The sequence below is a fragment of the Lepidochelys kempii genome, chromosome 14 (genome assembly GCF_965140285.1).
Source record: "Lepidochelys kempii isolate rLepKem1 chromosome 14, rLepKem1.hap1, whole genome shotgun sequence".
NCBI lineage: Eukaryota > Metazoa > Chordata > Testudines > Cheloniidae > Lepidochelys > Lepidochelys kempii.
Window position 1 is genome coordinate 15,756,680 of NC_136393.1, and position 21,971 is coordinate 15,778,650.

At 54.5% G+C, this 21,971-nt stretch overlaps 1 protein-coding gene across 5 annotated transcripts in view; it reads right to left on the reverse strand.

Annotated features, from left to right (window-relative positions):
• Window positions 1–509: 509 nt before the first annotated feature.
• Window positions 510–21,971, reverse strand: part of UNC13D (unc-13 homolog D) — a 57,644-nt gene continuing 36,182 nt past the window's right edge. For 4 of the 5 annotated variants that reach the window (XM_073312092.2, XM_073312089.2, XM_073312091.2 and 1 more), the window contains 18 exons: window positions 20,935–21,025; window positions 20,223–20,279; window positions 19,490–19,587; window positions 19,009–19,060; window positions 18,258–18,388; window positions 17,590–17,710; window positions 16,540–16,683; window positions 16,105–16,203; window positions 14,598–14,804; window positions 14,065–14,133; window positions 12,754–12,833; window positions 11,035–11,140; window positions 10,868–10,939; window positions 8,479–8,562; window positions 7,418–7,538; window positions 6,371–6,494; window positions 5,121–5,326; window positions 511–4,544 (listed from right to left, as the gene is read on the reverse strand). In XM_073312092.2, coding sequence (XP_073168193.1) covers window positions 4,438–4,544; window positions 5,121–5,326; window positions 6,371–6,494; window positions 7,418–7,538; window positions 8,479–8,562; window positions 10,868–10,939; window positions 11,035–11,140; window positions 12,754–12,833; window positions 14,065–14,133; window positions 14,598–14,804; window positions 16,105–16,203; window positions 16,540–16,683; window positions 17,590–17,710; window positions 18,258–18,388; window positions 19,009–19,060; window positions 19,490–19,587; window positions 20,223–20,279; window positions 20,935–21,025 — 1,969 coding nt within the window. In that variant the 3' untranslated portion in view covers window positions 511–4,437. Of the gene's footprint in view, window positions 4,545–5,120; window positions 5,327–6,370; window positions 6,495–7,417; window positions 7,539–8,478; window positions 8,563–10,867; window positions 10,940–11,034; window positions 11,141–12,753; window positions 12,834–14,064; window positions 14,134–14,597; window positions 14,805–16,104; window positions 16,204–16,539; window positions 16,684–17,589; window positions 17,711–18,257; window positions 18,389–19,008; window positions 19,061–19,489; window positions 19,588–20,222; window positions 20,280–20,934; window positions 21,026–21,971 lie in introns of all 5 variants that reach the window. The other variant, XM_073312088.2, reaches the window with a different exon arrangement.

Here is a 21,971-nt window from a genome sequence, read left to right on the forward strand (position 1 = left end):
CTGGACGGTCCGGTAAAAAAACCAGACACCAGGCCGCCCCACCCCGGAGCGCCACCTCGGGAGGCTACAGGACAGGGCTGGGCTTGCGCCGGGGTAGGCCGAGCTCCACGAAGGGCTTTGGACTGGCGCCATCTGCCAAATGCAGGCAGGCCTGCGCCCAGGGGCCTCAAGCAGTGGCCGTGTGTTGGTTCATCCCCACAGGCGCTGCATTGGCAGCGGGGGAGGGGCCCTTTACTGACAGGGGAGCAATTCCCGGGCAGGAAAGTGGTTTGAGACCAGCGCCACTGCTCTGGCGTTCGCAGCGGTTGTGGCAGCACTGGCTGGTGAAACCCCAGGGTGCAGGGGGAGCGTCCCAGCTGGCGGGGCAGCAGGGCCAAAGTGCGTGTCTGTTACCGTAGAAACAAGTCTGCACCAGAGGCCTAAGTCAGCTGCTCCCACTGCTGGCCTGTACCTGTACCTCAGGGCACGTACAGAGGCCCTGATGCAGTAGAAGCCCAGGATTGGGGGGCGGGGGGGTACTGATGGGAGCGTACAGGGAATTTGCTGTTTCCCAAACTATTTTAGCATTTCCCCGCCCCCCCATGGGTTTTAGCTGTTCCATGCACCATCACAGGAAGCCTGATTCTGCCCTTGCCCCCCCCCACTGGTGCAGAGCAGGAGTGCCCCCCCACTGGGGCAACAGTTACACTGATGCCGGTGGGAGGCACCTCAAGCCCTGTGTTTGTGGCAGGCTGACTCTGACCGAGGCTTGGGGCACTGTGCCATGGTGGTGTAGGTGCAAGGAGCTGGCTCCCGCTGTGTCTTGCCTGACCTACAGGAATGAGTTAAGGCCGCAGATCTGCTGCCCACCATGCAAGCAGGGTGTGGGCGCCTCCGCCCAGGACAGTGCTGCCTGCAGGGGGCACAAAGGGACTGGCACTCGTGGGGCAGGGGAACCCTTGGTGGAACAGGCAATAGCCTACCCTGCATAGCGTCAGGCTCAGTGAGCTGCTATCCCAGCGCCCACCTCATCATCGCAACCACGTGCCCCCATCCCAGCATACGAGCTGCTAGGCCTCAGGCCTTGCAGGGTGTGCTCATGGCTGCCTGGAGCAGGGAAGGCAGGTCACTGGCTCAGTGCTGCAGCACCCGTCCCACAGCCTCTGGAAGCACGCGCAGGCCAGCGGCAGCCTCCAGCTCCGAACCCAGTTTGGGATTAGGCCTCAAAGGCCTGTAACCAAACGTGCCTGGCTGGGGTGTGGGCAGCCATGTGGGAAAGAACCGCCGCCTGCCAAACGTGCCCGTGCTACACAATGGAACCCTTTGGCAGGAACCCAGCAGGCTAGGCCATGTTTGCTGAAATGTTAACACTGGGGCAGCATTTCCACTCTTCTGGTCTGAACTAGGTTAGAGTTTGTTGGAAATAAATGTAAAAGTCAAAATACCACCCCCACAATGAAGTGCTTGGAGCCTATAGAAACAGAATGGGGCCATGGGGTGGGGTGCTGAAGTAGGGTTGATAGTGCCCAGAATTTCACAGAACTGTTGTGGGGACTTTGTTGGGGCTGAGTCGGGACAAAAGAAAACCTCAAAATGTCACCCTAGCCCCCCTGGAATGGCAATTCCTCTTGTCTCCCACCTGTAGCAATCACTGTTGACCCTGGCTTGTGAGACTCAAAAGCCCTAGTCATTTTAGCACGCATCACGGCTCTGCTCTGCTTACGCATCACATACTTATGCATATAATTTTTGTCGTTCCCCCCACTGGCAGAGAGTTCCACAGGTTAACTGGAGGCTGTTTCCTCTTTATTGCTTTTACTTTTTTTGAGCCATTGACCTGCAATCACAAACTTATTCCCTCACAGTACTTGCATCCGTTACTGTACAGCAGGGGGTTAGCTTTTAAAGGGCTGTAACTTTGTTTTAAATAAGAATAGCTTATTTGTGAGAACCTTAAAGTTGGCTTAGTTGGAGCTCCCCACATCCCTAGCGAGTACAGAATGGAGCTGCCCAAAGCCACGTTGCTGCAGGGACTTACGCCTGGGCCATGGCTGGAGTGACAACACTGAGCACAGGGTGCACCACACCCTGCCAGGTAGTGCTAGCCTCACGGTACAAAATGGAAGCAGAAGCACAGTGAATCTGGGGCATTACGACTCCTCAGCCCACCCCTCGGGCCCTCTGGCGTTGACCCAACCACGTGCTATCACGGGGTGAAAGTGGGCCGGTACAGGCCAGTACGGTGCACTGGTAAAAACTGGCCACAGGTTCTGGCCTGGAGGCAGTCGATGTTAAAGCACAGCCACGGCAAAGGATCCTGTGTTAACATCGTTGCCCGTTCCCCCCCACCACCCCACCCCGCTCCCAGGCCACCGATAAGGGGGGGCTCAAAAGCAGCAGCTGCCCTGGGGGCTGGCGATTTAAAAGGGCCCGGGGCTCCCAGCTGCTGCTACCGCAGCAGCGGCCGGAGCCACAGGCCCTTTAGATTGCCGCCGGAGCCCTGGGCAGCATGGGCCCGACAGCGTGGATGGGCTGGCTGGGGGATGCTGACCCCCCCAGCTCCGCCCCCTTCTGCCTGAGGCCCCACCCCCTTCAGCTGGGCCCAGAGCCGGCCGCCGATACCGATAAGGGTGGAATGTTACTTTCGCCTCTGGGTGAAGGCTCAGGGAGTCGCATCGTCTCTGGTGGGTGCTGTCACCGCCCTACCCAGCCTCTTGCTGTAGAGACTCAGGGCAAGTCAGCACCGCAATCTCTGTCATGGGGCAAATACCAGGAAAGTCAATTGTGAGCTGAGACCCTGAGACAGTGGACCAGGATCAGAGCCACAATGGAAGGCCTTAGTGGGAAGTCAGCTAGCTGGGGCTCGGGTGGGAGGGGTTTCCCTTGTGGCTACAGACCAGCTGCCATTGCTCGGCAGTAGAATCAGAAGAGCAGCCGCTCCCAGCAAGGTGTGGGTGGGTGGCCCTGGCCCTCTTTACTCTAACATGTGCCCAAGCCTCCCCAGAGACCAGAGCACGCTCCCCCAGCCCCTCAGCCATACTGGCCAGTGCTGCTGTGGTGTTCCAGGCGGACAGGTCAAACAGCCCTCGCATGCACTAGTGTGCCGGCGGCGTCCCTGCTGATTACTGAGAGGGAGGAAGGCACCAAAAATCGTGCAGCAGCCCTAGGCGGACCGGGATGCTGTTGTATTTATCTGTGTGCCTGGACTCCACTGGTCCCTGCCGAGCTGTAGCTATGGCCTTGGGGGCTAGGAGCTGAGTTCAGAAGAGCCGAGCGGCAGGGTGGAACTGGAAACGCTGCGGATAAGGGTAAGTAAGCGCCTCTGCTCTACACATATAATCTGCTCTTCTGACCCCATTCTAATCATGGGTCTCTGGCCCTATTCCAACCTGCTCCCTTCCTGCTGCAGAGTAGGCTGGCCCCACCCGGTGTTCTTGGACAGGCGTTTTACACACACACTAAGTCCCAGCTACGTTACAGCAAGGAACCAGGACACTGACTGGCGGGAGGACGTGGGGATGGGGGTTTGGCATATAGCTCAGTGTGGTACCTACTTTTCCTTGTAGCAGAGAGGGGAAGCTATTTAACGAGAGCAACACTCCCCCCGGCCCCCCTCCCCAAGTATTTCCACTCTGAGAAGTTTAGTTATTTGTAACAGTAACTAAAACGTTGGAGAGAAGGCGGCGTGGGTCCAGTCCCTTTAAGGCAAAGGGCACCCGCTGCAGCAGCTGAGCATACCACAGACCTCCCAGGCCCTGGCCCCAAGCCAAGGGCCCAGCCCTTGCCCAGAGCCGCACTCACGGGTCCTGCGTTTGATGAATTCTCTGGCACAGTACCCTCTGTGCCTGCTGCACGGGGACAGAGTCCTGCGCTTACCCTTGACAGCAGCTCCCCCTTCCCACCCTTTCAGCTCTGCTCCCTCCAGCGCTCGTGAAGTCTCGCACGCTCTGTTCTGCTTTGACAGCAACTCCTGGAGCAGGAGGGAACAGCTGCTGCTGCTCCAGCAGGGCCAGCTGGATAGATTTCAAACCCCACCCCCCATCCCCAGTGGCTTTGGTTGCAGCTTTTTTTGGCCTCCCCCCATTTTCTGCTCCTGCACCATCTGGAGAGCGGCGTACAGCAGGGCCCGCGGGGATCGCAGCCGGGGCACGTCGCACACCCTGCTGGCACCTGACAGGCTGCCGCCGACTAGCCAAGGCTGCTGATGCTGGGTTGGGATGGGAAGCAGCACAGGGCTCCCCCTGTCCTCAGCCTGAAGCCGGGTCAATTCCACACACAGCTGGGACCGGAGACTGCCACAGCCTAGCTTCACCCCCTGGGGGCCTCCTCTGCGGGCGCCCCGTCGCTGCCAAGGGGGCTGGGATTGGATGGAGTTCTTTGTAACTGGTGGTGGTTTGGGCCCTGCTACCTCGGGGCTGAGGCCTGCTCCCCTCTCGCCCGGTTCCTGCCTGGTTGCTGTCACACACTCTCCTTGGACTGCTTCGCCCGCTGCTTGCGCAGCTTCACAAAGGCCTGTGCCTCCTTGTCCCCTTTCCGGGACTCCAGCAGCTTCAGGAGTGGGTCCCCTGGGGTGAGGCGAGAGAGGTAGGGGTTAGAAAAAAGGGGAGCAGAGACTGGTGCCTTCAAGCCCCTTTTCTTCCCCATTCCAGGGGAGCGTCCTTCCTAGGAAACCCACATTCAGCCCCCACAGCTGATGCCAAGCGACAGCAAAGCACGTGGCTGAGGGGGCCACACCTTCAGCCACAGCAGAGTTTGGGGCCGGGCCGAGAGCTACAGCTGCCCCAAAGTGACACTCTCTGTGCTGTGCTCAGGGGCTGGACCCCTGCACATGCCCCATCTGCAATGGGCCCCCACTAGCAGAAAGCAGAGACACGTCTAAGTCCCAGCACCGATCTGGGTCCATTCCCCAAGGCTCAGTATAATGGCACTGGCATAGATCCGAGGCGAGCACTCAGAGAGCGCTGCACACCCCTGAGCACCCTGCCGCAGGAGAAGGGCTCACCACTGGGTTGTCTGATGGCACAGCCGCCAGACGCAGAGAGGTTAAGTCCCTGGCCCAAAGCGGCCCAGCGAGGGAAGCAGCTCCAGGGAGGGGAGAAAGGTGGGGGCAGGGGAGCAGCTGGAAACAAAACCAAGGCTACCAGTGGGTTTGGGGTGCATCAGCGGTAATCGGGTCTGGGACACCTGGGCTGGGTCAGCTGCATCCTCGTCTCCGGTCAGCCCCGGCACGTCGCAGAGGGGGAAAAAGGCTTCTCCTTCCAGCTCATTGGCTCCCACCGTGTCGTGGTCTAACACTGTGAGCAGCAGGCAGGCGCCATGCTGCCGGCATTTCTCGGGAGGGACCAGACTGCAGAGAAGAGAGACAGGCACAGGCCTTCGCAGACACGCCATGGCACAGGCGCAGCCCACCCGCCAGGAGCAACAGGCGGAGACTCAGCCGGGTCCAAGCAAGGAGCTCAGACCCTGTGGTGCCCAGATACTGTGGTGATGGGCACCCTGTGACTACTGAAGCAAAATCCAGCTGGCAGTGAAGGGGCCAAACTTTATTGCCCTTCGCATCGGGGCAAAGGAAGCCAAACAGGAGTTATTTATAGCGCCGGCACCCCAGTGTGCTAGGTGCTGTACAAACCCAGAGACATCCCTGCCCCCAAGGGCTTCCAATTGGAGTAGTTATAGCAAGCAGGTAGGGCCTTGCTGCCCAGTCATAGCATGAGTAACTTGCCTCTGGCTGTAAAACCCGGGGTCCTGTGCTTTACCGGCCAGCCCCTGCTTCTCCACAGGTAGGTTTATAATCAGGAGAGAACAAATGAACCCCATGCTCAGTATCAGCTCTGCTCCAATACTCACAGCACTGGGTATTTCCTATTTGGTTCAGTGTGCCCACCCATCCTCACTTCTCTAATTTTCTTGCTGCTTTGGTGCCCCCGGCCATCCCCCTCTAAGCAGGCAGCCAAGGGCGTGGAGCCGCTCAGGCAGGCAGCCCCAGCATTTCACACTAGCAGATGTTGGCCTGGCCCCACCAAGAGACAGAAAAGCACTGTGTGTACGTTTCATTTCAGCAGCCAGGGAAGGCCCAGCACTTTGCTCCAGGCCGGGCTCACCCTACCCAGTAGGGCTTTGCACACACAAGCCTGAGTTTTAGCCCTCCTGAATCGTGACTGCACTAATCACGTCTGGAACGCATGCAGCTCTCTCTTCCCAGATGGCCCAGTGCAGGATCTGCCCCCCGCGAGCAGAGGAGCAAGCAGATCCCATTGGGAAGGGATGGTCCAGCCACTGGGTGGAGACAGCGTATCTGTGGGGGCTCTGTGCTGGGCTGGTGCTCTCTGCCGCCCACCATCACGTAGGGGGCAGGCGATGGGAAGCAGCCAGGGTCGCTGCTCATACATACAATTCAAAGGCCTCGTCAAACAGTGGGTGAAGCTCGTTCTTCCAGCACTGGGTCGTGCGCGCCACCACCTCGGGGAACTCGTGTCGCGGCTCCAGGGTCAGCTGGACAAAGGGGTCGCTGGAGCCTAGGGGGGCGGTGTTGAGACTGAGAGAGAGCACAAGGCTGCTGCGGGGATCCCCTCGTTCCCAGGGATCAGTGCTGTGTGCGATGCTGGGATTGTTTATTCAGCACTGGCGTGGCAAAGCTATGCAATAGCAGCATTCTGCCCTCCCTCCCCCCCACACAATGGATCTAACCTCCAAGGGCGCTTGGGGGCCACAACAAGGGGGCAGAGTGGGGGATTGGCTCTCTGGGGCTTCTGCAGCACAAGAGTTTCTGGTTTGCAGGTCAGTTTCTCCTCCACGAACCCCGCTGGGGACACATGTCCCCTTGGCGTCTGGACTCTTCCAATCAATGGGCTAAAGCCGGGCTGGCGCTGGCTGTGGGGGATTATCAGCTAATGGGGTTGCCACTGTGTTCAGGTGAAGCAGCAGTGACCTCTCCTGGACGGCTGCATGAATTACAGTCTGTTCCCTAGAGATCACCCCAGATGATCCAGTCCAGGTTAGAGGGGACATGTCCCTGTGGCTCTGAAGGATGACACAGGTTGATGCCACCCCCTTGCTGTGTGCGCACCCCACACATTACCTGGAGTGGAGACAAATCGGGATCGGTTCTATGAAGCGAGCAGACACCCTGCTTAATCCGCCAGGCTCTGGGTTAGGCTCATCTCATGGCAGCCACTCTGGGCATGTGTTGCAGATAACAGGGGATTTCACAGGTCATGACCAAACTAACTTCCCTAGGATATCGGGCTCACAACTCAGCGCTGTGCACAACTGACCGCAAAGGGGCCCCTCTAGGCCATGTGCCAATGGTGTCGTCATTGCGCAGACTCAGCGCTCTCCCATACCCTGGAGCCACTGGCTGCATGCGCCAGCTCTGATGCTGCACAGGACCCAAGTGGCATCTTGGTGCCGACTGTTTCCACGGCCCATGGGCTCTCACCGTTTGAGTCCAGCGGGATGAGGTTGACAGCGTTGAGCACTTCAACACGGAGCTTTTGTTCCGAGGAGCGGTAAAGTGCTTTAATGGTCACTGCACCGTACTTCTCAGAGCTGGTCTCCAGCTAGGACGCGAGGAGCAGAACAGAAACAAGAGTTCGCCCGTTACATGAATCACTGGTTCTGCCAAAGGGTGAGCACAGGGGTACAGCACCCAGAGCAGGCATCACTGCAGAAAGAGATCCTGACACATCTGCACTGGGGTTAGGTATGTGAAAGGTGGACAGGGGAACGACTCTCCCCTCACATCTCATCTGCTAAACTCCCAATCACCTGTCCTTCCCCCGCACTCTGCCCCCTCCCCCAGGATAGCTAAGTAGTGCTTTCTCCATCCCCAGTGCATCCTGCCATCCTGCACTGTGGGAGCAGAGGACAGGAAGCGGAGGATGGGAAGATCTTGTGATTTGATTAGGAAGGGCTATAGTTGGGTCCTGGATTGTCGACTGTTAACGTATGTCTACATTGCAATAAAACACCCATGCTGGCCCAAAAAGGAGGAGGGTCCCAGAGCCCGGGCTCCAGCCCAAGCCTGCTGGTCTATGCTGCAGTTTTATAGCCCCACAGCCTGGGCCCCATGAGCCCGAGTCAGCTGACAAGGGCCAGCCACAGGTGTTTTATTGGAGTGTAACAGTAGAACAACACGTAAGTGTCAGGCCCAGTTTATACAAGGAAATACAAACAGAAGGGTCATGTTTTGTAAAGGGACTGTTCAATGCAACAAAATAAGTTTACTCACAGTCACAGGACTGAAGGCTGGTAACTTGCTGCTTTATTTAACTGGATTACAACTGGGGATGGGAGGAGGATTCCCACTGACTAAAAAGGAAGTGGGTGGGTGGGTGTGATGTGTGGCTCCATCCCATAATAACCCTATAATGACCAGTTTCCTACATGTGACTATGGAAAGTGAGGAGGAGGAGTGAAGTGAGGGAACAACCCAATGGGGGTGGGCAGGGTAACAGGGCTTTATTGGGAAGGGCCAGGCCCGGCTCAGCACACTCTCACCTGCTCTTGGATTCTCCCGCTGAAGTAGCTCTGGATGAGTTTTCTGCTCGTGGCGGAGCGGAGCTTCAGCCCTTCCTCCAAATCCTGAGAGAATGGGGGGGGTGGGGGTGAGTGGAGAAACACACCCAGTTAGGCACTCAGGCCAGCAGATACACTCATGCCAGCAGAGATCAGCACTCACATCCGCGCTCTCAGACCTGAACTCGAACCCAGAAGTCCCCAAGAGGGAGAGCAGCAGCAGCGAGAAGCCACCAGGAGGTTTAGGGTGGGAGGGGATAGAGGGGCATTCTCTTCCCATGACTGTGCCAACATCTGCAGGAGCAGACAGCCCCTGGGAGCCTTAGCAGGCTCATCAGCTCCTGCCCCACCACTGCCACCTTGGGAACATTTCAGTGGAAACATTTTAACATGAGAATGGCCATACTGGGTCAGACCAAAGGTCCATCTAGCCCAGTATCCTGTCTTCCAACAGTGGCCTGTGCCAGGCGCTTCGAAGGGAATGAACAGAACAGACAGTCGAGTGACGCATCTGCGGTCATCCAACCCCACTTCTGGCAGTTGGAGCTTTAGGGACACCCAGAGTGTGGGGTTGCATCCCTGACCATCTTGGCTAATAGCCATCGATGGACTTGCCCTCCATGAACTTATCTAATTCTTTTTTGAACCCCACCACAGCCTTCCTGGCAAGATCCACAGGGTGACTGTGCGTTGTGTGAAGAAGTACTTCCTTTTGTTCGTTTTAAACCTGCTGCCTACTGATATCATAAGGGGACCCCTGGTTCTTGTGTTATGTGAAGGGGTAAATCATACTTCCCTGTTGACTTTCTCCCCACCAGTCCTGATGGTATAGACCTCTGTCATATCCCCCCTTAGTCGTCTCTTTTCCAAGCTGAAAAGTCCCAGTCTTATTAATCTCTCCTCATGCGGAAGTTGTTCCATCCCCCTCGTCATTTTTGTTGCTCTTCTCTATACTGTTTCCGATTCTAATGCATCTTTTTGCGATGGGGAGACCAGAACTGCACGCAGTATTCAAGGTGTGGGCGGACCATGCATTTATATTGGCATTATGATATTTTCTGTCTTATTATCTCTCTCTTTCCTAATGGTTCCTAACATTTTGTTAGCTTTTTTGACTGCCACTGCACACTGAGATGTTTTTAAGACAACTATCCACGATGACTCCAAGACCTTTCTTGAGTGGTAACAGCTAATTTAGACCCCCAACTTTTTGTATGTACAGTTGGGATTAAGGTGTTTTCCAATGTGCATTACATTGCATTTATCAACATTGAATTTCATCCACCATTTTTTTGCCCAGTGACCCAGATTTGTGAGGTCCCTTTTTAGCTCTTCACTGTCAGCTTTGGACTTAACTAGCTTGAGTAATTTTGTATCATCTACAAACTTTGCCATCTCACTGGTTATCCCCTTTTCCAGATCATTTATGAACATATTGAAAAGCAGTGGTCCCAGGACAGATCCTTGGGGGACTGTGCTATTTACCTCTCTCCACAGTGAAAACTGACCTTTTATTCCTACCTTTTATCAAGTTACTGATCCAGGAGAGGACCTTCCCTCTTATCCCATGACTCCCTACTTCACTTAAGAGCCTTTGGTGAGGGACCTTGTCAAAAGCTTTCTGAAAGTCCAAGTACACTATACCCACTGGATCACCTTGTCCACATGTTCGTTGACCCCCTCAAAGAATTCTAATAGATTGGTGAGGCATGATTTCCCTTTACAAAAGCCGTGTTGATTCTTCCACAATGTATTGCATTTATCTATGCGTGTCTGACAGTTCTGTTCTTTACTGTAGTTTCAACCAATTTGCCTGCTACTGAAGTTTGGCTTACCGGGCTGTAACTGCCATGATCACCTCTGGAGTCTTTTTAAAAAAAACGGCATTACATTAGCTACCCTCCAGTCATCTGGTACAGAGGCTGATTTAAGCGATAGGTTACACACCCCAGATAGTAGTTCTACAATTTCTCATTTGAGTTCCTTCAGAACTCTTAGGATAACACCATCCTGCCCTGGTGACTTATTACTGTATAACTGATCAATTTGTTCTTCTATTGACACCTCAGTCTGGGACAGTTCCTCACATGTGTGACCTAAACGGAATGGCTCAGGTGTGGGGATCTCCCTCACATCCTCTGCAACAATGGTCTTCAGTCCTCCCCACTCCTTTAAAACGTCTCCCTGATGAAGGGGGCGTATTCTGAGCTCTGTCCCTGCAAGGGAAAGGGCTAGCGATTTACTAGGGTGTGCAATGAAAGCTTGGGGCTCCAGCAACTTTGTGCGCATGCAGCTCCCCCTCTTGTCGGGACCCCTTGGCTGGGCGATCACTCTGCTAGAGCCAGCTGTGACAGGTGCAACAGCTTCTTACCATGAATGCTGGCGTGTGCAGGGCATCCGTTGGCAGCCCGCAGCCCTCAGCATGAAAGCAGAGCTCCAAGTTCTGTGGGAACCAGAGAGGAGTGAACAGTTATTTGCTGTATGGAGACCCCCGAAGCCAGGCCTCTGCCCCATGCTCTGCTGCCAGGTGCTGCCTACCTGCAAGGCGAACTGCAGCTTCCTGTAGTACCTGGAGGAGTTTTGCAGCTGGTTAGCTGCAGCTGTCAGTTCATTCAGGGTGTGGTTCCAGAGCAGCTCCAGGAGGCTGTAGTGAGTGGGGAAAAGGCAGAGAAAGGATTGCAGCACACAGCGAGTTCTAACAAGGCCAGTGCAGCACAGCGGATACTGTCAGTCCTTGGGCTGGAAAACCTAGGGCCCTAGTGCCTCAGTGGAGACATGAAGCTGCTGGTCTTAGCTATGATATAAGTGAAGAGAAGCCCGGGCCATGAAAGGAGGAGGGGAAGTGAAATGTGTCAGAGTGCGTATTGGGACATACTTCTATTGCAAGAGGAGCACCGGCTTGTTCCATAATAGCCCATACACTGCAAACTGGGGTGATGGCCTCAGCTCACAGACTTTCAGGTCAGAAGGGACCATCATGATCATCTAGTCTGACCTCCTGCGCATTGCAGGCCACAGAACCTCACTCACCCACTCCTGTGGTAGACCCCTAATCTCTGGCTGAGTTACTGAGTCCTCAGATCATGGTTTAAAGACGTCAAGTTGCAGAGAATCTACCATTTACACTAGGTTAAACCTACAAGTGACCCATGCCCCACGCCGCAGAGGAAGGTGAAAAAACCCCCAGGGTCTCTGCCAATCTGACCCGGGTGGAAATTCTTTCCCAACCCCAAATATGCTGATCAGTCAGACCCTGAGCATGTGGGCAAGACCCATCAGCCAGACACCTGAGACAGAATCCACTGTAGTAACTCAGAGCCCTCCCCATCTAGGGTCCCATCACCATCCATTAGGGATGTTTGCTACTAGCAGTCGCAGATCAGCTACATGCCATTGTAGGCAGTCTCATCATACCATCCCCACCATAAACTTCTCAAGCTCTGTCTTGAAACCAGTTCGGTTTTTGCCCCCACTGCTTCCCGTGGAAGGCTGTTCCTGAATTTCACTCCTCTGATGGTTAGAAACCTTCATCTAATTTTGTGGCTAAACTTGTTGATGGCCAGTTTATATCCAATGCTAGCCACGAAGTTATGATGGCTCCCCATAAACGTCACTGAGGTTAGTATGGCAGGTGGGAAGTGAGAGTAAGTGGGCAGGTAGCAGTCTATCCCTCGGCTCAGTGCTGAGCTGATGGCCCAGTACAGTGGTGGAAAGCACGATGGTGCTGGGGATGGCGTCGGGGATGGCGTCCTGGGAGTATAGACTTAAAATGAAGGCCCTGAGCACTGTGGTGATCAAAGATCCCATCGTATTCTTCACAAGTGCCGGGATGTTTCCTGTGTGGTAAGCTGGCTGGGACATTGTAGTTAGTATGTTCTCTTTGCCTGAAATCCCCCTGAAAAAGCCTGTTGTGTGTAGTGATTCTGGGCTAGAAAGGCTGCCGCATTCCACCCCAGATGTGGTTGCATTTCGGCAGTGGGTGAAGGATCTCCATATATGTGGTCTGCAGAGTGCTTTGGGATCTTTAGGGATAGAAGGTTCTATATAAGGTAGCACAGTTCCTGGAGGAGAGAGAAATGATAGTAGCGGAGAAAGCATCCTACAGGGGGCTGCTGTGTGCAATTTGTCACAACCGCAGTGAACCCATTGGTCTGGTCCATAGCAATAGACTCTAGGCTAATGGTGCGGATCGAACACTCCCTACTTGCCCTCATCCAGCCCACGGCTGACACTTGTGGTCCCAACACCGTAGCTCACCATTTAAAGTTCTCCTGGACCAGATGTTGGTTCATGTACTGCAGCTCCGACTCCAGGAACTTCATTAGGGGAATGATGGACTGTGGAGAGGAGAATCAGAAAACTCAATGGGAAAGGGGTTTCTCAGGCCCTGCCTCCATCTGAAACTTCTCTGCCAAGCAGCTCCCAAGCACGTTGGGCCCGTCTGCCATTTCCCAGCCTGAGAGCTCAGCTGTGCCAGCCAGCACCTGCCTCCTACTCTGTTGTGCCCACCTGACCCTGCAGTGGAGCTGGGGCTGCTCCAGGGAGGCTTGGCGTTGCATGTGTGGCTCCTTGATTTAGAGAGAGCTTGTGCGCCTTTGGGCTGGGTCTGCCAGGAAGCAGCAGACATTGACAGGGTGTGGTACCACCCCCAGCCCCGTGCCTGGATTCTCTCTGTGCGTATAGCTGGATCGGTGACAGCCAGAGACCTACCTGGCTTCCCCACACACACACACGCACCTAACCCATCAGTCACAGCATCAACCCCCACGATCCCATCCCATTGAACTCCTGGCCTGCCCAGCTTGGCTCCCAAAGCTGCATTTTGACTGCTCCATCTGGCTTCCCAGTCAATGCAGGGGGTGTGTGTGCACACGTGTGTGTTTATGTGTGCACGCACCCCTATGATCTCTCAAAGACATGGGGCGGGTAACATGGCTGGCACAGCCTGAGTGGGGAGGAGATGGAGAGTTACAGCCAGGAACCAGCAGGGGGTGCTGTGAGTACAGCAGAGAAGGGCCCTGATGAGCCTTTTGCACTTGGTATGTGATGAAAGGCCCGGACAGACCCTAGACCTACAGACAGGCCAGTTCCTGGTACTGCCTGTGCCAGGGAGTCTGGCAAGGAGCCTACCAAATTGCCGGTATGGTTCGGGGCCATGCAGCAAGCAGCGTGTGCCTCTCCCTTCCTGCAGGAGCCAGGCTGGCCCAGAGCAGGAAGGGGTGAGGCACCGTAGGGCATTCAAACCACTAGCAGCAGTTCCCAACTAGGGTGCAGCTTTGCCGGGGTGGCAGGGAGGGGGACTCCTCCCTGTAAACCGCCCAGGACAATTATTATTGCAGGTTTTTATGGCGCCCCTCGGTGTAGCAGCTGGTCACCGATGTGGACACGTAAGCAGAGAGTCAACCCACCCACCCCCGCACTGAGGCAGGACTGAGTATTCCTAGGCCATCCCTGATGGCGCATGGCACACCGCTGGGCCTCAGGGACATGCAGGGCACTGGTCAGAGCCATGCTGACCCTGGGCTGATCGTCTCCCACAGGCAGCACATATCAGGGGTTGGCACCTACATCTTCTGGATCCTGAGAGTCACTGCAGGCTGCCAGATTCTGGATGTGCCTGGAGATCCCGGCATCCAGCTGCCAAAGAAACACACACTTAGAACTCTGGGTTTGCCCCCCACCACCATGCCCGAGGTTTCTGATGGAGAACCTGCCATGCCAGCTCCTTAGAGCTCAACCCCTTTGTCACACAGCCCCATCTGCCTCTGGCACCGGAGTCCCTGATCTCCCTCCCGAACGAGGCAGCCCACCCAGCTGTGCCCTGCTGCCTCCAACATGTCACTGGGTTGGGTCTGGCAGGGCCCGATCCCAAGGATCTTGTCTTCATCCAGCCCTGGCTCCCTCTGACTCACGCAGTCCCAGGGAGAGAGCTGGCGGGACTTAGCTCCATACTATTGGCATCTCTATCCACCAGATCCAACGGCCAATGGAGCCCATGGGTATCTTTCCATTGGCTTCAATAGGCTTTGGATCGGACCCTATTTGACTGAGTCTTCACCCTTAGCCCGGGCTGGGGAAGAAAGGCAAGGCTGGGGGATTACTTTTTTTGCCAGGTTCTGCACCACATCTCTGATCTCGTGGTCGAGGCAGGTGATGGTGCCCTGCAGTTGGTCGTGGAGGGTGTGCTGGAACTGCTCTGGCTCAATGATGTCCTTCATTCGCTGCTCCAGGTGCCCCCACTCCAGCTGCTTCGGTAGCTTCAAGATCAGCAGCCGCAGCTGCTTCACGTTGTTCACCACGATGCAGAGCTGGGGCGGGAGGGAAGAGAAAAAGACCCACTTCGGTGGACACGCACTACTCTCGCTGCTCGCGGCCCGCTCCCCCTGTTCCATTCCCATCCTCACCCCCACACCAGGCCTGGCCCCCTCATTCGCACAGCCACATCAGATCCACAGGGCAGCAGCACCCATAGGCCCATTGAGAAAGGCACCCTGCACCCAGTGGCTGTATCTATGCACTCAGCGGGACATCAATGAACAGCCTGGTACAAACAGCTGCGGAGACACAAGCCGTGTCCAGCAGCACAGACAACTGGGGAAAGTGAGGCAGAGAACGATTAGGCTCCTGCCCAAGCCAATGGCAGATCCAGACCCCAGATATCTGACTTCCAGACTTGTACTTTAAGAACACACTATGATGAATTGTCTGAGCTAATCAGAGGGAAAGGATGGAACCCAGTTCCCATACACGACCATAGCTGGGCATTTATTTCCTTGCATTCTGATTGGACAAGGCTGTAACTAAATGTGCTGCAGGCAAGCTCTGTTCCATCCCCTCCTCTGGAGAGGTAACAATGGTCTGATCCCAGCCATGACCTCACAAATTGGCCCCAGCTGGCAGTGGCTATGAGACACCGACTGCAATCATAGACATGCTGGGAAAATGCATGCTGAAGGTTGGGCCAGCGTAGGAGACACTGTAGGTAGGTGAAAGCTGGTGTGTGGGATTATGTTCCCCATGGATCCTGGGAGCAGGGCAGCGAACGCAGGAGCCATCCAGCTCTCTCAGGTACTTATCTGACCCCTGTTACTGTGGTATCTGAGCCCCTCACAATCTTTAATGTATGTATCCTCATAGCACCTCTGTGAGGCAGAGCAGTGCTTTATCCCATGGTACAGATGGGGAACTGAGGCACAGAAAGGCTAAGTGACTTGCCCAAGGTCACCAAGTAAATCCATGGTAGAGCAGGGGATTGAAGCCAGGTCTCCTGAGTCCCAGGCTAGCACTAACCACTGAGCAATCCTTCTTCCCTGGCTTCCCCACCAAGAGATCAATGAGAGTTTCCATCCGAAAACGTCCCAGGACTTGCACAGAATCCCCCAGTTCAAATTCACTCCCTTCAGAGTGCACCCCACAACAGGACTCTAGGGAACAAAGGCTGGGATGTTATTACCCCTACAACCCTATTGAATCACCGCGCTCTGGTCACAGGCCACACCCCCGCCCCACACCACATGCTCTCTCTAGAGGCTGCCCTGGCTCCCTCGGCAGCCTCCCAATCCCTCCCCTCTCCCTGAATTTCCAGCGGAGGCGGGCACTGACACTCACCCTGTTGGCTGCATCCCCCTCGTCCTGCTGCTTCGACGACAGCTCATCTGCCCGGCTCTTGATCAGCTTGCAGTATGCCAGAGCGATCTTACACATGTCCTAGGGGATAGGGCAAGAGGCAGTGAGCATGGGTAACGCACAGTGGACAGAACACTGCACAGGTTTGCGCTGGGGGCAGATGTTGGCTTTATCACCCCAGATCGTGCCAATGGGCCATTCTCTCTGGCGCCCTGTCTCTGAGACTGACCTACGTCTGATGCTTCAGAGAAAGGGATTAAAAAACCCAAAGCACTTGGCCAACATGTACAGGGGTAGGAGAGGAATTCCTTCCTGACCCTCTGCCGCTGATGCTCTGAAACATGACATTTGATGACCCCTTCTTAGCGTAGTTACAACTTGCTATTACTGATCCAGCTAGACTGTCCAACTACGCACCTCAACAAACTTCACCATGATCATGAAGGCTTCCTCTGGGTCCGGCCAGTCCAGCTGCTGCCAGGTTTTAACAATCTGAGCATAGCACGTGGACAGGTCAACAGTGGACGTGCTGTGTTTATTCAGCTCCCCCAGGGGCATCAGCTGGGTGGGTGGCGACAGAAAAAACATTTTACGGAGAAACTTGCAAGTAAACCAACAAACCGGTTCCAAAGCCAGCTCTTATTGCAAAGTGGCCCCTTATTCACCTTCCCCTGCTCTGCTCCCCCAGATCGTTGGTCTGAGACCAGGCAGTTTGCTCTTGGCCACAGCATCGGCATGTCATGGTAGAGGAGGAGTTAATGGGCATCTATCCAGTCGGGGTCACTTTGATTTTAGTGAGGGAAGGCAGCACTGGGGAGACACCTGGACTGTGAAGCTCTTTGTCCGTAAGGTAGGTGCAGAACAGGAAGAGGTGGCGCTGCCTGCCCATCAGGTCTCACCCGCCCTGGCAGGACCAGACTAAAGGAGAGTGGGTCTCTCCCCTCCAAGGCCCATTCCATCCTTGGCCTCTCTGCTGAGACTGCCAACAAAGGGAGCCAATTGTGGCTTGTGACAAGGAACGAAGCAGAGGCTCATCAACTCGCTTCACACAGGCTGCCATGGAGCCATGGTCTTTAACCCATGAGAATACAACAGGGTCAGCAATGACGTGATGCTGTGAGGGGACAGGGCTACGGAGAGCATAGAGAGCAAGGGCCCTGGGGTACGAAGAATCAGCTGTTAGAGGAAAGGCAGGTTCCATCTGTCACCCCTGTGCCCCTCATGAGGGCTTGCCTGCCACAGTGGCTCTCAGCAGGGATAGGGGACACTTGATTGTCGGGGTGCAGGAGACTGCTATTGTAGGGGTCCCAAAGCCTGCCGATCCTTAGGATTTCACATAGCAGAAAGGGGGGAGTCCTGGGGGAAAAGAATGGGCTGGAAGTGAAAGATGGGTCAGACAATGTCAAAAGATGGACAGCCTCAGGAAGGCTGGGGGGAGTTTTTCCCTCTGTGCAATCTCAGTGTTACCTGGTCCACCTGGATCGCTCTCTGGGTCCTCTCCAGTGCTATCATGTAGGTCTTCTGGAGCCACTTGGGGATGGCTTCCTTAAACCACTGGTGGAAGTCAGTCAGAGCAAGGATGCCATCCCTGGGAATACAGACAAAGGACGGGTTTCTGTGCTGCAGCAGAACCAAGACACGAGCCTACACATTCCACTGTCACTAAGACCTGAAAAATACCTGGCTCACAGAGAAGGCAGTGTTCACAGCACATACCGCACAGCTGCCCACCTGGCAACACAGGACAGAGATCCATAGGCTGGCAGAAGAGCAGCCTAAAGTATTATCTGAGCCAGGTTTGTAGCTACCTCTGCCTCCCAGAACCCCACTTGTCTATATCCAGAGCTCTAGCTCTCTGAAGACCCGTTCAGCGTCATGCCTGAAGCGTGGCAGGTCCAGGTTACATTAAACCCCCCCACATGGTTTGGTGTTTATGATGTCACTGCACTAATCTAAAGCGACAGGTGGCTGGGCCAGTGAACCTTCTGATTCCACTCAAATCTACTCCAATTGGCCCAGCAGAAAGTCAGCCACTGATGTGGTCCCAACCCCTTCAATTTCCCTGGTGCTGCTAATGTTGATCTCGCTCTATGTAACTGGACTATGAGCTGAGCCTGGCTCAGGTGGGTCAGTACCTCTTGAACAGGAAGCTCTTCATCCGATAAAGCTCCTGCAGGCTTATGTAGAGCTGGAAAAGGCTCTCTGCTGTGAGTTGGGACATGCTGCTGTCAATCTCACTCAGCTCTTCCTTGACATGACATGACACCTGCAGGGAATGGGAACCGCAGGGAAGGAGGGTTAATAAGAACACATCTATGAATGCTTGTCCTGCAATGGGATCAGGGAAAGGAAATGTGCCATCCCAATTAGCTGATACAACACACTTTCCTCTTGTCTGATGTATAAGTTGGGGACACCAGCTGTTTGAGGGCTTGGGGGGTTCAGATAATACAGCCAAAACCTGTTTAGCCCCATTTTATGGGCCCAGAGAATTTCAGCGACTCGGTTAATTTACAGACTTGCAACTGACTCAGTTGCAAAGCCAGGAATCAAAACCAGGAATCGCTACTCCTTTGCTTTAGCCATTAGGCTGCACTGCCTAAATGTGCCTTTCTTAAACTCCTGGCTAGTCCCAGTGTCCAGGCCTCTGGGGCTGGGGACAGGATTAGTCCCTCCCTCACAACCCAAGGATGCCCACAGTCCCATATCCAGGGTTTGGAATACAAAGGATTCTCCACCACTAGTGAGCTCTTCCCATGAGCCCTTGAGGAGCACATGGAGTGCGGGGGGCACCTCAGATTATTCCCTTCCTCTGACAGCTGGCTAAGTGCCTCGGCATTGCTTTATTCTCTGCTGCTCTGACTGGAGAGCCTGGAACATGCTCACCAGCTCCTGCAGCTCCAGGTAGGTAATGAAGAAGAGATCCACATTCACAGTGCTGCAGGGGAGAAACAGGAGGTCAGGAATCTGCCGGATACAACTCACTGACCAACCTGTCAAAGCCAGTGCAATTAACCCGCTCCCACCCGAGCCTTTTGACGTGAACTAGAGTGACAAGAAGCTACAAAACTAAAACAATCTGAAAGACTCCAGCCGGCAGAGCCAATAATGCTGGAAAGCTAGAATATCTGTAGTTAACCTCTGCTCCCTAAACAACAGGCAACTGTAGTACATAACGAACCATGAGGGAATGTTTCCCGGGGCTTTCCAATCTCATACTTGGTGTCATAATCTGTTTATATTTACAGATGTTCTTTTGCAGCTGGGAAATGTGCTTTGGAGCTGTCGCCTTCAGTACCCTAAGCAAAGCCGCTGACAGAGCATGGGGTAGATGCTGGGGAGGGGAATGGGGGAACCATCTACCTACTTGGTGAAAAATTTGTTCCAGGTTTTGTGGCATTGTTTGAGATCCCCGTTCACCTCCACGAGAAGCTTGACCAGTGCTTTCCCATTCTCCTCCATGGTCTACAAAGGGAAGGACGGAAAGTTACGCCTGGGTTTTGGTGCCAAGTGATCTATCAACATATCTAGCGACAGCCCGCACCACTGTGGTATCTGAGCAGCTCACAGATTTACCTTCCCCATGCCCCTTCAAAGGTAGGGATATATCATTACCCCATTGGGGATCTAATGCACAGAAAGCGGTGAAGTAACTTCCCCCAGATCACACAGGAAATACGTTAGCAGGGCTGGGCATTGAACCCAGATCTCCACCATGCTAGTACAGTGCCTTAACCACAGGCCATGCTGCCAAGTGAAGGTGGGACATTCTTTGGGTGGCTGCTTCATTCCGGGTTATAATGGGAGATGTGCCAAGCTAGCAGGAGTGACCTGCTCAGACTGACACACAGGAAAGGAGGGGACCGGAGGTGAATGGCAACTGTTCATTTCTTCTTATGGGGACAGTTGGTTGCCTTCTACCCCAGCTGCAGGTGCTCAGCACCTCTGAAAATTGGGCTCAAGGTGTCTTTTGGGCATCCAAAAATCACTGCCCCCTTCGGAAAATTGTGGCCTGAGAAAGCGTCACCTCCCTCTTCCTACCCAAACAGCCCCTCAGCCTGGCCCAGCAAACTGGTGTATGAATGAAAGGGGGATCTGACCTTTACCATTGGCTTCAGGTGCTGCTTCTGCATACAAAACCATTCAGTGGTTCCTGACTGGAAGAGAGCGGGACACAGAATGAAGGGAGAGAAGCAGGAGCTGCAGAGACAACCCAGCCACCCCATTCATCCAGGCACAACAGACACAACAGCACAACGCCTTCATTGTGACTCAGGGTTGAACGCAGGTCAGGCTAGCAGCCCAGAGACACACAGCATGGCGGGGAGCGGGACTCAGCTCACCATCCAGGCTCCATCTCTCACCCTGAGCAGGCAGCATGCTCAGTCCTGGAGGGAAAGGAGCGCCTTGCACTTCTCTAGAGGGGACCCACTGGGCAGTCAAAGGCACAGCGCAGAAAAGCTTTGGAAACGCTACCTCTGCCCCCTCTGCTGGAATCAGGGTCAGGACTCAAGGCCTTTGCACGTTGGCATAAGGGAAGGGACAATGCTCGCGGCTCCAGGAGGAAGTCAGAGGAACCCCTATGGCAGCGGTTCTCAACCTGTTTACCAGTGTGGACCACATATGCAGCTCTCTATGTATTATGTGGGCTGCATCCACACAAAATACATATATACTACCTGTATGTTCCTGAGGATGGTCACATAGGCCATACCTGTGTACTGATTGGGCCGCAAGCAGCCTGTGGGCTGCGAGTTGAGAACCACTGCCCTGTGGGTTGGGGGAGGAGAGAGCACAGAGGTTGTACTGTACCTTGAGAGCCTCCATCACCATCTGCTGAAGGTTAGGGGTCAGAGTACAAAGTTCTTGGAAGGCTTTCATTTTACACATCTGGACCAGGACCCTGTGAAATGAGAATCATTGCTAAGCCACAGCACAACCCAAAGAGCTTCAGAAATGAGAGCCTTGCCACCAGCAACATCTCCCCATGCACACTTTCCTCTATAGAGCTTCCTTCAATGAGAGGCTCCCTATAAGTTATGGCCTAGCTGCCAGGTCACAGACAGAGGGGCAGACATATTCCTATGCTGGCAGCTTGGGAGAGAACCGAATGCTAAGACTTCTTCAGGGCTCTGAACTTGGCAGGACTTATAGTCCAGAGCCCAAATTCACCTCCCACGAAGTGAGAAATACCTTGGGGCAGGAGAGGTTACAGGGGACGGTTTGGAGTTAAAACAACAAACAAAAGCCATCACAGTGTGACAGCTGCCCTCATGGCCAACATACCAGGGGATGAACTGCTGACCTACAGAACTAAAAGCATGAGCTGCTACAGGTTGTGCTAAAGAACCAAACCTCCCTAGGGGGTCTATAACAGACTCATCTCTCCCCGCCAGAGGGACCTGTAACAGGAATTGACCAGCGGGGGTGGGGGTGGGGTGTTACATAAACTCCCAGAGAAAAGTGTTATCCCATAATATAAAGGCCTCTATTTAACCCAGTCAATGCACGCCCATAAGGGAATACTCCCTAGTCATCAGAAGAAAAAATGACAAGATGCCAGTTTAGAATGGGGGAGGTCCCTTGATGTCTGTCTACTTCCTTAGGGGACAGACCCACCAGGGAAAGGCAGAGGAGAGGAGACAATAAAGGGAGCTGGGAATGGAAGTGGGAGAGAGGTTTTCCTGTAGAACAGTCTCCTCGGGGGAAGTAATAGAAGCTCCAATACGCGGGGTGTCAAAAGGTAGACTGGATAATGTCGCATAGGGAACAATCCCACACTAGCCCCAGGAGGATGGGTGGGGCCCTGTTCCTTCTCCAATTGACATTATTCTGTTTATGAAGCATTG